Source organism: Podarcis muralis, chromosome 2, assembly GCF_964188315.1.
Source record: "Podarcis muralis chromosome 2, rPodMur119.hap1.1, whole genome shotgun sequence".
Lineage (NCBI taxonomy): Eukaryota > Metazoa > Chordata > Lepidosauria > Squamata > Lacertidae > Podarcis > Podarcis muralis.
In genome coordinates, this window is record NC_135656.1 from 69,427,350 (window position 1) to 69,441,271 (window position 13,922).

General features: G+C 44.0%; 1 protein-coding gene across 5 annotated transcripts; it reads left to right on the plus strand.

Annotated features, from left to right (window-relative positions):
• The first annotated feature begins 7,686 nt into the window (after positions 1-7,686).
• On the plus strand, positions 7,687-13,677 carry LOC114591484 (nicolin-1-like). 5 transcript variants are annotated; one of them, XM_028718574.2, is made up of 7 exons: positions 7,689-8,156; positions 9,901-10,089; positions 11,118-11,231; positions 11,400-11,572; positions 11,899-11,970; positions 12,786-12,886; positions 13,141-13,677. In XM_028718574.2, exons 1-6 carry the CDS (start codon positions 7,770-7,772, stop codon positions 12,838-12,840), a joined length of 990 nt encoding a protein of 329 aa, XP_028574407.2. In that variant the 5' UTR covers positions 7,689-7,769; the 3' UTR covers positions 12,841-12,886; positions 13,141-13,677. The 5 variants fall into 5 exon arrangements, with proteins under 5 accessions (XP_028574411.2, XP_028574410.2, XP_028574407.2 ...); XM_028718577.2 differs by lacking the exon at positions 12,786-12,886 and having other exon boundaries at positions 7,688-8,078; XM_028718573.2 differs by lacking the exon at positions 12,786-12,886.
• Positions 13,678-13,922: the final 245 nt, after the last annotated feature.

A 13,922-nucleotide genomic window follows, 5' to 3' on the forward strand; every position in this document is an offset into this window, starting at 1 on the left:
CACAGTTGCTATTGAGTGTAAAAAATTATGCCAGACTGATAGCCCCTATATGAGCTTAGACCAGCCTTCTGCAACCTGGTGCCCTCCAAAGGTTTTGAACTACAACTCCCATCATCCCTGCCCATTGGCTGTGCTGGTTGGGTGTTGTAGCCCAAAACCTATAGAAGGCTGGGTTCAAAATTGTTTACCTCCTAAGGCAGAAACACAGCACCTGAGATCATTCAAGTGATGATAGGTGGTATGACAGCTGATGTCACAGACTGTATGTCTGGTTATATGTCTAAGGTCTAGATCCAGAAATGGGCAATTCTGGGTGCTGGATGTGCACTCTCTTGTAACCTTCTTTGCTCATATGGCCTGATCCAGAATCATCATTTGGTGCAGCAATACACTTGCTAGCACATTTGCAAAGCTAAGCAGGGCCTGGTATGGTTTCAAATTGGATGGGAGGACCGTGTGTTGAGATTCCTACATTGCAGGGGGTTGCACTAGATTACCCTTGGGATCCCTTCTAACTCTACAGTTCTATGATTCTATGAATTGCCATCACTGAACTATTTTATAATCTCTCAGCTGTCAATAATTCCAACAGAGTTTACAACTAGATGATCAGCACACTTCTATGTCTAAGCAGAAATTTATCCCATTAAATTAAATGGGGTTTACTCCCAGATGAATCTATAAGATTACAGCCTAAAGCTGAAATCCTATATTTATTTACCTGGAAATAAACCCTATTGAAAACAACAAGTCTTTCTTCTGGGTAGACCTGTATAGGTGCTGCAAATCTTGAAAGAGCAGAAGTTATAAGAATGGATTGGTTTCCCCCAAATAATTCAAATCAACAGGACTTGTGATAAAAAGTAGAGACCAGGAGAAGAACATTTCTGGTCAGATCTCTTAACATGTACAAACCAGAGATGGCAGATAAATAACCCAAAGTGACAAGGAGAGGCTTACTCTTCAAGAGGCATAGTAACAAATCAGATATTACACTTACATACAATAGAAGCGAGCCATAAATTATCTAGAATTGTTATTAAGTTTAGAGTTGTTCTAAATATAGGCCAATTTGAAAGATTAATATGGAGCAATGGCAGAATGAATACTGTATAATGCTTTGCACTACCACATAAGGTAAAGGTAAAGGTACCCCTGCCCGTACGGGCCAGTCTTGACAGACTCTAGGGTTGTGTGCTCATCTCACTCTATAGCCAGCGCTGTCTGGAGACACTTCCGGGTCACGTGGCCAGCGTGACGAAGCTGCAGGAGAGCACATGGAAACGCCGTTTACCTTCCCGCTAGTAAGCAGTCCCTATTTATCTACTTGCACCCAGGGGTGCTTTCGAACTGCTAGGTTGGCAGGCGCTGGGACCGAGCAACGGGAGCGCACCCCGCCGCGGGGATTCGAACCGCCGACCATGCGATCCGTAAGTCCTAGGCGCTGAGGTTTTACCCACAGCGCCACCCGCGTCCACTACCACATATGTGCACTACCACATATTCTTCTGCAATTAAGCAACTTTCAGACAAGGAAGCTGTTTCACTGCATTCTTAATAAAACTACTGTTTGGTTACCTTTTAGATCTCTGGACCGCTGTAGTGTGTAAGATATATTTTCCAGGTCTGAAAAGCCTAGTCCTCTCTCATTTAATTTAATTTTCTGGTTGACTATAGGGATGTTTCAATTAGTCAGTGAAAGACAGATGCACTTTTACAAAGAACTCTGTAATCAATACAAACATACAAAGTTGGCTTCTAATGAAATGGTTCATTGGGCCATCTAGAAGCATTCTCTTTACTCTGACTCGGAACATCTTGGGCAGAGGTCCTTCTCAGTCGTGATATTGGAGATCTTTCCCAATGAAAATGAATGACTAAAGCTTTGCTGAAGATGCCAGAGGACTTTTACCACTTGGTTCTGGACGGTTACATTTCCTCCAGATCCACTCCAATAATAAGTGAGGAGGCATAGCTCAGCAGGAGAGCAAATGCTTTTCATGCAGAACATCCCAGGAACAATGCCCACCATATCCAGTTAAAGTATCTCTCGTAGCAGGAATCAGAGGGGAGGGAAGAATGTTGCATGGGATGTGGAGAGCTGCTGCTAAGCAAAGTAAACAGTGCCAAGTAGACCAATGGCCTGACTGAATAGGGCAGCTTCATATGGGGAGAATGTGGTTAATAGGCCTACAAGACTAGGCTTAAACCAAATGCACTGCCTAGGATGCTTTTTTAAAAAATTTAATACAACACATAAAAATTGTTTTTAAGAAAAATGAAGAAAAAAATACTTTAGTCCACATTAACATATGGGGTCTGTTTTGAGAGAAACTAAATAACAGCATGTCTGTTTCTGCACACATGACACCATGACACCATGAAATATGATAACAGATCTATAAATCCATTCTGTTGGTTTGCATGGCATTTCTTTAATCTGCACAAAGAGGAATGCTGTACTATTTTCTATGCACTGAATGTGGATTTGCTCTTTTTTTTTGGGTATGTATGTATCAGGATCCTTTAAGTGAGGAATGGGAAAACTGTAGTACTTCCTATATTGTTGACCTCCAATTCCCAGCAGCTCCAGGAGCATGGCCAATGGTCAGGGGTGATGGGAGTTGCAGTCCAACAACATCTGGAGGGCTGCAGGCTGGCCATCCCTGCCATAGGCAATGACATTTGCAGAAGAACAGTTCCATATGATACTGTGCACTATGGCTCTCATTATGTTGTTGGACTACAACTCCCATCATCCTTGACCATTCCTGCTGACTGTCGATTATGGGTGTAAATTCAACCACAGATTCCCCACTCATGCCCTACCACAAGAGTAAGATAGCTGAATCAGGAGGATAAGTGTTCTAAAGTGGATACGACCAAACTAACAAAAGCTAAATATTAAGCTTAAAATGTACTTCACACATGAATCTTCTTTGCTCAACAACAGCTTCAGACTATTTGGCATGTATGCATGAGCCATTATAGATCAATCGCCACAGACAGGACTTTCATACCACTTTACATTTCCTCAAACACACTGCTTTTCAGTAGAGTCAGTTGATATATTAAACTGTGATTGGCTGAGTGCTAAGCAGTCACATGATAGATACATGCATGTGTGAGCTGGCTTTGTTCAAGTGCGGGCGGGGAAATAAACTTTATCCAACAGTACAATATCAAGGTGAATAACGTCACTGGCCACATTGTAACCAAATAAAACAATAAAATGATGTGATAGACACAAATTATTAGAAAGCTACTAACTGCCAAACTGAAAAATCACTGAACTGCAAAAAACGTAAGGCTATACCCATGTGTATTCCTTTAGATATGGGAAGCGATTTGCACCCAGAAGTAAGTAGATGCCCTGCGCTGCCACCAACTTCAAGTTTTTGGATATATGGAAGTCTTTATGAAAGTAGGCTTACTCCTAGCACAAGAACAGGAGTGATTTAGCTCACTTCAGAAAGTAATTGTCACTCTTTAGGTATTTCTGCACACTAATGATACAGCTATGTCTATTCATAAACCAGATGAAAGTAGTTCAGATGCCTGATTATCGTCTTCCAAAGCAACTACTCTATTCCCAGCTTAAGAATGGAAAGTGAAATACCAATGGACAACAAAAGAGGTTTAAAGACACTCTCAAGGCAAATTGGGGGGGAAATGTAGTATAAGCCCTGATAGCTGGGAAACACTGGCCTGTGAGTGCTCCAACTGGAGAACAGCCTTTACCAAAGGTGTTGTGGACTTTGAAGAAGCACAAACGCAGGGCAAAAAGGAGAAACAAGCTAAGAGGAAGGCGTGTTTGGCAAACTCTCACCATGATCAACTCCTGCCTGGAAACCTATGTCCCCACTGTGGAAGGACGTGTGGATCCAGAACTGGCCTCCACAGTCACTTACAGACTGTGTTCATGGAAGACTATCTTACTCTGCTACCAGTGATCGCCAAAGAGAGAAGAGAGGTTAGCACGTGGGTCTCACTTAAAAATATCTCCACTTGATGTTTGAGGAAACCTACCTATCCAATGAGGTTATACATCTGAAGAACTGGGCTCTGACCCATACACACTTGCACCAATATACATTTGTTAGTTTTCACAGTGCCACAAAACTCTTTGCTGGCTTTGCTGCAACACACTTAGCACCTCTGGAATTCATCCCTGCAGTGGCATCTTTGGGGAAAGGGTGACCTCTTTTGAGAAAGCCTGGTACTGCACTTAGCAATCAAAAGGCAACTCCCTTTGAAATTCCTTCCCCTTGGTTATTAGACAGGTGTAGTCATTGTTGTCTCTTTGATGCCTGACTTTCTTTTTTCAACAAGCCTTTAAGTGGAGGTCTTTCCCAGTCTACATCTGTATTGGAATTGTTTTGAAAATATTCATACTGTTTTATCACTTGTTGTTTGCCATCCTGAGCTCCTTTTGGAGGACAGGCAGGATAGAAATTTAATATAAATAATAATAAATAAAATAATCATCATCATCATCATCTCACACTAATGACAGTTCATGCCACCCAGAAAGTATAAGAACAAGCTGCACTCCCTTCCATTCCACCCTTCAGAGCCTCCATAAATAACTGATTTGACTACTGGACTGAAATGTGCCTACAGTAGAAGGGTAAGCACTTTGAAAATTTACAGCAACATCTTTAAGCTAGTGGTTGCCATCAACCACAATCACCATCCATTCAGCATGTTTTTAAGCTTATTTAAGAAATGAGTTCTATTCCAACAGTGTCCTTTAAAAAAAGGGGGGGGAGCTGCAGAGCTGGTTTGGTAGGGAAGGGGACTAAAGTTAGCCCTCACACCCCTCTTTGAACATTTTTGTCATAAACTGGCAGGACAAGGAGGAAGAAGAGGACCCTGGTAAGGGGTGTAGCTAGCTGGGGCTGGGACACACCAGGGCAAGCAGGGGATGGGGAAGTAAGTACTCACCGGTTGATGAAGGATGCTGAAGTCAATGCACAGGAACCAGAGCAGCAGAACCCATCACCAGAGCCAGAGGGGCCCCAGTCTTCACGAATACGGTGGGCTCTGAGGAATAGGGAGCAGCAAGAGTGGCACTCCAGAAGGCTGAGGCAGGCAAGGGCTGCCAGGTGGGGCTCGCTAGCTCTGGGAGGAGGTGTGTTATTCATCAGTTGGAATAGGCTTGGAACAGGTGAAGGTCGCTTGCCTCATCAAGCCAGGTGCTGCAATCAGCATGTAAAGTACAAAAAGCAAGCAGAGCTGAGGTGCTGTGTCTGCTCAACTGCCCATTTTTATAGGCCTCTATGGGATTGTGCTTTGACTCTGGACTGTATCCTGACTGCTGGACTTCAGACTTGGCCTCCTTGGATTGACCCTGGACTGCATTTCCTGACCTTTGGACCTTGGACTTGACATACTGACTTGCTGCCAGGGGTTCAGGACAATTTTTTGTCAGCTTCAAAACAAAACAAGAAAAAAGCCCTGGCTGCTAAATCAGCATGGGTACTTGTGCACATGGCACCCATTTCTCATCCGCTTGGCAAAACTGCAGTAATTGATGCTTCTGAAAACCATCAACTCCTAGATCAGAGGGGGAGAACCATTTTCAGCTGCAGAGTCACATTCCCTTCTGGGAAAACTTGGCGGGGAGGGGGCACACACAACAGTGCTACATGAGGCGCAGAGGCAAATGGGGTAGAGCAATGAATGTAAACATTATCTTTTTACCACAGGCTAGTTTCTATGTACAATCACACACACACTTCTGTCTTCCATCTAAGCGAGCAAGATGCATTATCAGCATGGTCATAGCCAAGGGGGGGGATGGGGGGAACCGCCCCCATCACTAAAAATGACTACAAATCAATAAAAATATGTGGTTGTGCCACCTAACAAAAGTCTGCCCCCCCCCACAAAAATCCTGGTTATGCTCATGATTATCATGTGTTCAAGGACACATTCCAGCCAAGCAAAACCACTCAAGGGAGATGCAAAGCTGGCACAGTTGTAGCTGTGGCTGGGAAGGGGTTGTAGCCTTAGGAGATTCACAAGGACCAGACAAACTTAGAGGGCCATGTTCTGCTCCTGGGGTTCTTCAACCCTGTCCTATATGGATCAGGGCCCCTATTTATTACATATGATGTTCTATTAAGCAGTGTTTAGTTAACTGGGAATAAAGTGTAATTTTACTTCATCAAATTTATAGTCAGTTCTTCCTCCCAAAAGGGAGCCCAAGACAACTAATGGCATAAAAATATGAATCATAATAAAAGTTAAAAATCAAAACAGCATTAAATGACGTCTGTTAATACTTTCAATGCAAAAATGTATCATAAAACTACCTCTGAAAGGTCTGGGCAAATAAAAAGTTTTTAAAATTCATGTGATTGTGACCAGAGTGGGGGCTTGCCTGATTTCCCCTGGGAGGGCGTTCCATAAACAGGGCACCGCCATCAGGAGCACCCTGCTCATTCTGCTATCCTCCTTGTCACTCTCACCGATGGGATAGTGAACAGGGCCTCTTCCTCTGATTGCAAACTCTGGGCTGGATTTTACTCCTTCAAGTACTTTAGTCCCAAGTAATGTAGAGTGTTGTACACTAGTCATGATCCCTTTAACCAACAGCCAGCTCTGAGAATGGGGTTGATACGATTCCCCGCTTACTATTCCACACAACAGCCAGGCAGTGGCAATCTGCACTAAAGTTGTTTCCAGACACTTTTTCAAGTGTAGCCCCATGCAAAGTGCATTGCAGTAGTCTAATGTATCTCATCATCTTTGAAATAAGGTGCTTTGGGTTTCAGAAGCGCAAATTACTGTGCCAGCTGAAGGACTGCAATGTCTAGTTGGCCTTTAACAAAGCAGACATCTCTGGGAAGTTCTTTTTCCCTCCTCCTACACAAATACTTAACATGCTTTCCTTCCTCCTTCTCCTCCTGATTCAGCTTCACTGCCAGCCTTTCCTGGGATTGAAAGAACAGTCCACAGTACTTCAGTGACACATTCCAGTAGCCATGTTAGTGGAACCAAAGCGGCAACAGCAGTGAGTTTTGCACCATGTTAAAGGTTGACAGATTGTGCCATAACCCTACTTTCTATAAAACTGTCTTTAGGTTCATTCAGGCCATTGGTCTGCTGTCCAGAACTGTTCGTTCTGCATAGATTTCCACAGTCTCAAGCAGAGAATTCTCAAGGATCCTTTAGCAGCCAGGAAAGCACACAAAAAACCTGTGTGCAGGAGCAGAGACTGCCACTGCCCAGTTAGAATGGGGTGGGGCAAGATTTGCGAGTGAGGGTTGTTTTGTGTGACTAAAAAATTCCCCAAAAAGCCACCTTCCAAAATAAATTACCCCAACACTGAACTCAGTAACTGTGTAACACACGCTAGTATGTGAAAGCCTATCCAAGCACATATATTTGCTTATTTTATCTGTTTTTCATTGATAAGTCTTTTTGTTTTTATGTCCACCGCTTAGAGGATTTATATTATTATTAAGCGGTTTATACATTCTCCTGAGTAAACGAATAAACTCTCCTCATAAAATGCCGCTTTAAAGAGCGCAATTCAATCCGTATTTACTGTACTGTGCTGAGAATTCGAATAGCGCTGTATCCTTCCGCCCATTCCCCCTCCCCCCAGGTAAAAGGAGCGCCGGCTCGCTGCTTCCGCACTTCTATGCGCACTTCGAACACCGCAACCTGATAGGCGGGCGGGAATTCCCCGCAACCTCCAATAGCCTTTCCGGCCTACTCTCCCTTCCCGGACAAAGGACCGAACCACGGTCGTTTCCATGGAGATTTCGAACGCCTTCGCGTCACGTCCTCCTTTCCCAGATCAGGGCTCGTTTGTGGACGAGAGTTTCGCGCGCTCCCAGAACGCTCCCCCCCCCAACCCCCTGAGTGAAGGGGTTTTAAGGGCGCAGCCCCCGCCCCCCCCACAAAAAGGCCACTGGGTGGGCAGGCGCGCCTGCTGCCGCCATTTTGGCCGTGGAGGCGGCGAGACAGGAGGGAAGGAAGGAAGCGGGGCCGAGGCGGCTTTCGCAGGGGACATGGCGCGCGAGGCTGCTCAGTGCACGGTCAGAAACGCGGTCGCCGCGCAGGTAGACGGGCAAATGTGGTCCTGGCGATCCGGTGCGTCAGTGATCGACGTGCTGCTGCCTTGCCGCCGGCCCTTCTTCGTAAGTGCGAGGGGCGCCTTCAGCCTCCCGAAGTCCCATCTTGGTCCGACCTTTCCCTCGTGTCCCTGAGTAGGGAGCGAGAAGCTGAAGTTGTTTTCCGTTGGAGATTCCAGTGGATCCTGGACCTTCTGCGCCCAAAACGTGGTCTCTCTCTCGCTCTCTTTCATCAAGCTTACGGCCCTGCTCATCTTAGCAGCCCCCCCACCCCCGCATATTACACAGCACTCAATGGTGATAGTAGAGGGAGAGGAAACCTCATTTTCCCAGTGACAAAATATTAAGGGGGAAATGTCATTAAAAAAAAACAACACAATACAGGCAGGGGAGTGCGAGTGGAGCAAATGTCATAACAGATGTATTTTACAGCAAATGACTTAGGAAGGCCCTCAGGGACACAGAGATGCTTCCATCCTCCCTTCTTCATAGCACTCAATCTGACTTCATGTTCAGGAGTGATACCTGTCACTCCTTATTTTCCTAATAAGCTTGTGAAATTGGTCCCTGCCTTTCGCAGTGTAGATGTGGAATTGATGTTGAGACACTGATTTGCACAAGACCCCCACCCCCAGTGACTCCACTGCTAAAGTTCAGGGGGGAAACAGCAGTTGGGTGTACATTAGATCAGCAAAGCACAGGAAGTATTACTGAGAACATGTCTCCCCACCGCTACCTAATCTGTTGGCAGAGTAGTGTTGGTACAATGACAAGTCACACTTGTGGCAATTATTATTAATAATAATAATAATTACTATTATTATTACTACTACTACATTCCCCCCCCCCCCCCTTATAACACATCTCATGCAAGAGGCTGATCTCTCAGAACCATCTCCAACCCATCATTCAGTTGTGGATAAACTTACTTGACTATGAGAAGATAAAGGGTAGTAGCAGGATACTGAACTTCAAAATCAAATTCAGGTTATTTTCCAAAGCAGAACTGGATGACCGAGCTCCACAATTAACCCACCGCCCTGACCTGCAGAACTTTTTACTATCTTCCTGGTCATCAGATCTATTATTTAATGTGCAGAGAGGTTTCAATAATGTCCTTTCTCAGTTGAGTTGCATGGATCTGCTGGGGCTGTCTGTTAGTATAATGTGTGTGTGCATGCTAGAGTATGTGTACAAGACTATGGGGTGGCTACATCTACTTTTCATGACACCCACTACTGGCCAACAGCCAGAGGGTAAATTCAGCTCCTGTGGGAAAATAAAGATTAGCCACTCCTGTCCTAAGAAAAACAGTTTACCCACTACAGCTACTGGCTTGTGAATGCAGCAAAGATTACCCAACCTACCTGAAATAGTAGACCCAGGAATGTCCTCTTCCATAGAGTTGTCTGGTTCAGTTGAACAACCATCAACATAAGCATTAAGAATTGTCAAGCGACATTTTTCTGAAATTGCTTCAGCAGCAAAAAGCCCTCAAGTAGCTGACCTTGTGTTCTCTTATTGCTTACCCTCCCATCTTTTCTCTCAAGGTACAAGTCCTGGATAGAATGTTTGGGGTGACTGGAGGGTGGATATTTCTCCTCTAGCACCCGCCCCCCAGGTTTTCAGCATTTTAAGCCCAGTAGAATGGAAGTTACAGCAGAAAAGCATTTCCATCAAGTTCTGCTGTTACTCTTTGCACAGTTGGTTGCTGTTTTGATTTTCCAAATGTAAGGCACAGGCTGCTTGCTTGTTAATAATTATTTTATGCAGAGAGAGCTGTGTAAGTAACTGACAGCCTTGTTTTCAGTTACAGGAAATTGTGTTCAGGAATTATTACACAGCTTTCTTGACTGTGCGGATGCAGCAACAAAACTTCACAAACAAGGGAAGGAAAAGCCGCTCCAGCTGGGTCACTTGCTTACGTAATTATTGCCTGATGCCCAACCCACACACAGAGGAAGGCTCCCAGGATTACTTCTGTCTCTCTAGGAATCAGGTTAGGATAACCAGGCTCCACTGGGAGCTGGAGGTGAAAGGCCAGTGTATTGCTTCCTTTCTATTCATTTATAAACAGCTCACTTGGCAGACTGCAGTCTCTTTTTCTCTAGGGAGCAATCTCTGTGGTAACTGATATTGCACTTGAAATGCAAGATCTAAAATCTGACGAAGCTCTCTTTTCAAGACAGTGCTTTTACAGGAGGATGCCTCAGCTGTGGCTGTTACAGAGGTGGAGCAGTTGGGAGCACGTGCTCATTGCAAAGTGCAAAGTTGAGCCCCTTGAGCACTACTTACCAAGCAGCTTTTATTCTGAACCTGTGTTCCTTTGTACTTTCACTACAGCTGGCTCTCGTTCCCCACACTTATAGGAACTGTACGTTAAACATCCTCAAAAAAAGTACCAGTTTAATTATTAATATGGGATAAGTGCAATGTTTATGTCCAGATTTCCCACTCTCCTCCCCCACACTACTTAGTAGATGGGGACAGCCAGTGCCATTAGTAGCTACTCCTACATCCCTTTAGCTTTAAGAAAAACTTCTGAGGGAATGGTGAAGATACAACTTACAGCAAGAGTTGAAAATGTTTTCCAGTTCTATTCTTGAACAATATATTGTCCATTAATGCCATTTGTAACTTATTAGGCCAGGTGGTTTCTGATACAGCTCTTAGGACTATGCACTAGTCTGAAGGCTTATCCATGCATCTATTTATTTATGAAGTGATTCGTTCTGCACCCCAGCATAAGTGCTCTTAGGGCAGTTAATAAAGCAAAACATTTTCTCCATCCTCACAACACCTCTGTGATGTAGAGGATGCTGAGAAATAGTCATTCTCCCAAGGTAACCCAGTGAGTCTTATGGCTGAGTACAGATTTGAACAATCCTAGTCCAGCACTCTTACCACTTTATAAATGGACAGAAGGAACTCCAGCACCTGCAATGACTCAAGTGTCTTGTTTCAAGTGTCTTGTCAGCAGTTGTTGCAGGTGTTCATTTTTTTAACAGCATACATTAATTCTTTTAGATGCTTTGCAGTGTGGATCGGGCGATTGCCATGCGGTTGATTCTGCGCCAGCCTTCTCCAACATGGCTGCGTTTCAGTATTGAAGAGCTACAGCTCTGCCCTGGAGACCAAGAGGTGTGTACATTGCCATCTCCTTCAGGCACTCTTTCCCAGATCCACAGGGCCAGTGTTCCCTGTGTCTTACGACAAATGAACTAACAGCAGAGGCTGGGACTAAATATAATATTCTTCAAAGGGAGCCAAGATGGTTAGCTGATGTTAGTCTCTCTCTGCAACACCTAGATCCCTAGCTGTGATCCATGGTTGCCAGGCCAACTCTCTCTCTTACCCACACTGGATGGCATCAGCAAAGATTTGCAGTGGCATCAGGAACATCAAGCAGCTACATCAGAGCACCCAGCAATACCACTTTTATGTATTTGTGATACTAGGAAAGACAAGAAAGCGGTTTGGAGGTATGTGTCTGCCTGTCTGCGAGTGGAAACTTGTAGATTTCCTGCAACAGAAGGAAGCTGGATTTGTTGGCATCTGAGGTCCCTTCCAACTCTGTGATTCTACGAAATCATTTCCAAAGCAGCCCTCATTGATCTTAGGGGCACATACATAAATTAGGTTCAGGTTTTGTTTGACACATGCCTGGAAATCCCTTTCCCATGCAGGCAAGCTGGTCTGCAAGTCAAGATGAAGATTGGCAGTAGTTTGTTGACCTACCCAAGGCGAGGGGCGGGGGGAGAGGAGGCTTCCCCCCCCCAACTTTGTTTTGTCTTTTAACCCACTGTAGAACTAGCAGAAAGGTTTCTCTGTCTGACTCCCACATCCATCACCCAAAGTCTGGCCAGGAAACCTTTGTTTGGTAAGTAGAGTCAGTAAAATAAGACACTTAGCTTAGAAAAGAGGTCCCAAAATGTCTGGACCCAGGGAAATCTAAAAAACTTGTGGGCACAAAATGTCCATTGCGTGGAAGAACATGCAATGCTCAGAAACTTCTCCCCCAGCAATAGGCAAAAAGCCTACACAGTCCCCAGATGAACATAAGGCAAAACAGGCCTCACAACAAAAATGCAAAACCCCCTCATTTAATATATGGGGGGCATGGGCACCAAATTGGAGACCCCAGCTGTAGAAAGACTAGAAAAAACTGTGTGCCATATAGCTCAGTTGTTAGTCTGGACTTGACCATTATTGATGGGCTGCATGGTGTGCAGGCCTGTGAGTACTCTGCACTAAAAAAAGTTCAGCATCCCAAGAAGGTAAATCTTTTAACCTGCATAAAATATGTATATTTGCATGAAATTTTATTTTTCAAACGCTGCTTTATATTTTCTATTTTGCATAATGTATCCTGACTTTGTAAGTAGGCTAAGGAACCATGCAATCTACTGGAACCTTAACCTGTAGCTACTGGAAATCTTGAGTTCTGAGATTTTTGCAGGCATTGCCCACACACTTTCAGAGTATTTTATCTTCACAGTCATAAGGGTTGGAAATTTGCTCTTATAAGAAAGAAAAAAAAACATTCTCAGGAAGCCGAACACTGCATCCCATGTGACATGCTATATTCACACAGAATCATAGCAGTAATGTGAGACACATCAACTGTTGGGGTGGTAGTTGAACCAGGTAGGAGATACATTGCTGCCCTTCTCAACAACAGTCTCTTCCTTTCAGGAGTTCCCCAATGCTAACCAAGAGTTTTCAGAAGTCCAGTAAATGTGGGTGCTAGCGGAGATACTTCAAACCAGCCAGCAGTGCAGATCAGGCATTTCAATGTTAGTTGACAACTGTTTCTATTTTCTACCAGAAAAGTAAGGTGCAGCAGGTATTCATTGAAGGGATTTCTGATGTTGGCTGGGCTTTAAGTTGCAACATGCATAGCTGTGAAATACGTCACTGAGCTTCCTAGGAATCACTATAAGGAAAGATTCACAAAGGGAAAGGGAGAATGCTCAGCTCCTACTCTTTAAACTTGAGCGAGTGCAGTGTTTTTGCCAGAAACTGACTACTGTTTGTGTTTTTGTTTCAGGTGGATGGCTGTTATTATAGTAGCCTCTTCTCCTACACACAAGTTTTCCAAGCACTAGAACCTGGCACATTTCTTAGGAATAGCACTGTTGTATGCAGATTGGTGCAAAGATGCTACTAGAAAAAGATGAGGAATCCACCCATGTTGGTTTCCTTCCCCTTTTAGAGCTGCTAGATGTAGCCTCATCCAGTGGATCTGGAGGACCTTGCCATTTGAAATGTTGTATAATTTAGTGCAAGAAAAGAATGAGTTGTATCTTATGTTCCTTTCTGGGGTTTCATCAGCTGAACTCTTTCTGACTACTCTTCTGGATATGCTTTTGCAGTTCCATAAAGTCCCTTACTACAGCAGAGAAATGCGTCCAGCTTCACAGAATAGCTCAACATTAGCTGATTTATCCCACGTCTTCCATCCTTTAGTCACATCCTTTGTTCTTTTCTCCTCCTAATTTGAAAGCACTTTCTCTTGATGCAGCCACAAAAGTAGAAAGGAATGTTAATGGTGTGAGTTGCTAAATAAATGCATTTATTAAGCTTGTTTCCAGACTAAGTTTTTTTTAAAGTTTTGAAATAATAATGGGAACTGCTCGAACATAACTTCAGTTTAGTAAGGCTGGATTTGCAGTTGAACATGGACTAAATATTTACATTAAGCAATTTGTGAACCATTTTTAACTCAGCTTTGTGTGAGATGAGCCCCATTAAAATAACATTTTTCCCCAAGGTCAAAATAACAAGTACTAGTGCCTAGAAGTAATCTTAAGTCTTACAAAACTGGAGGAA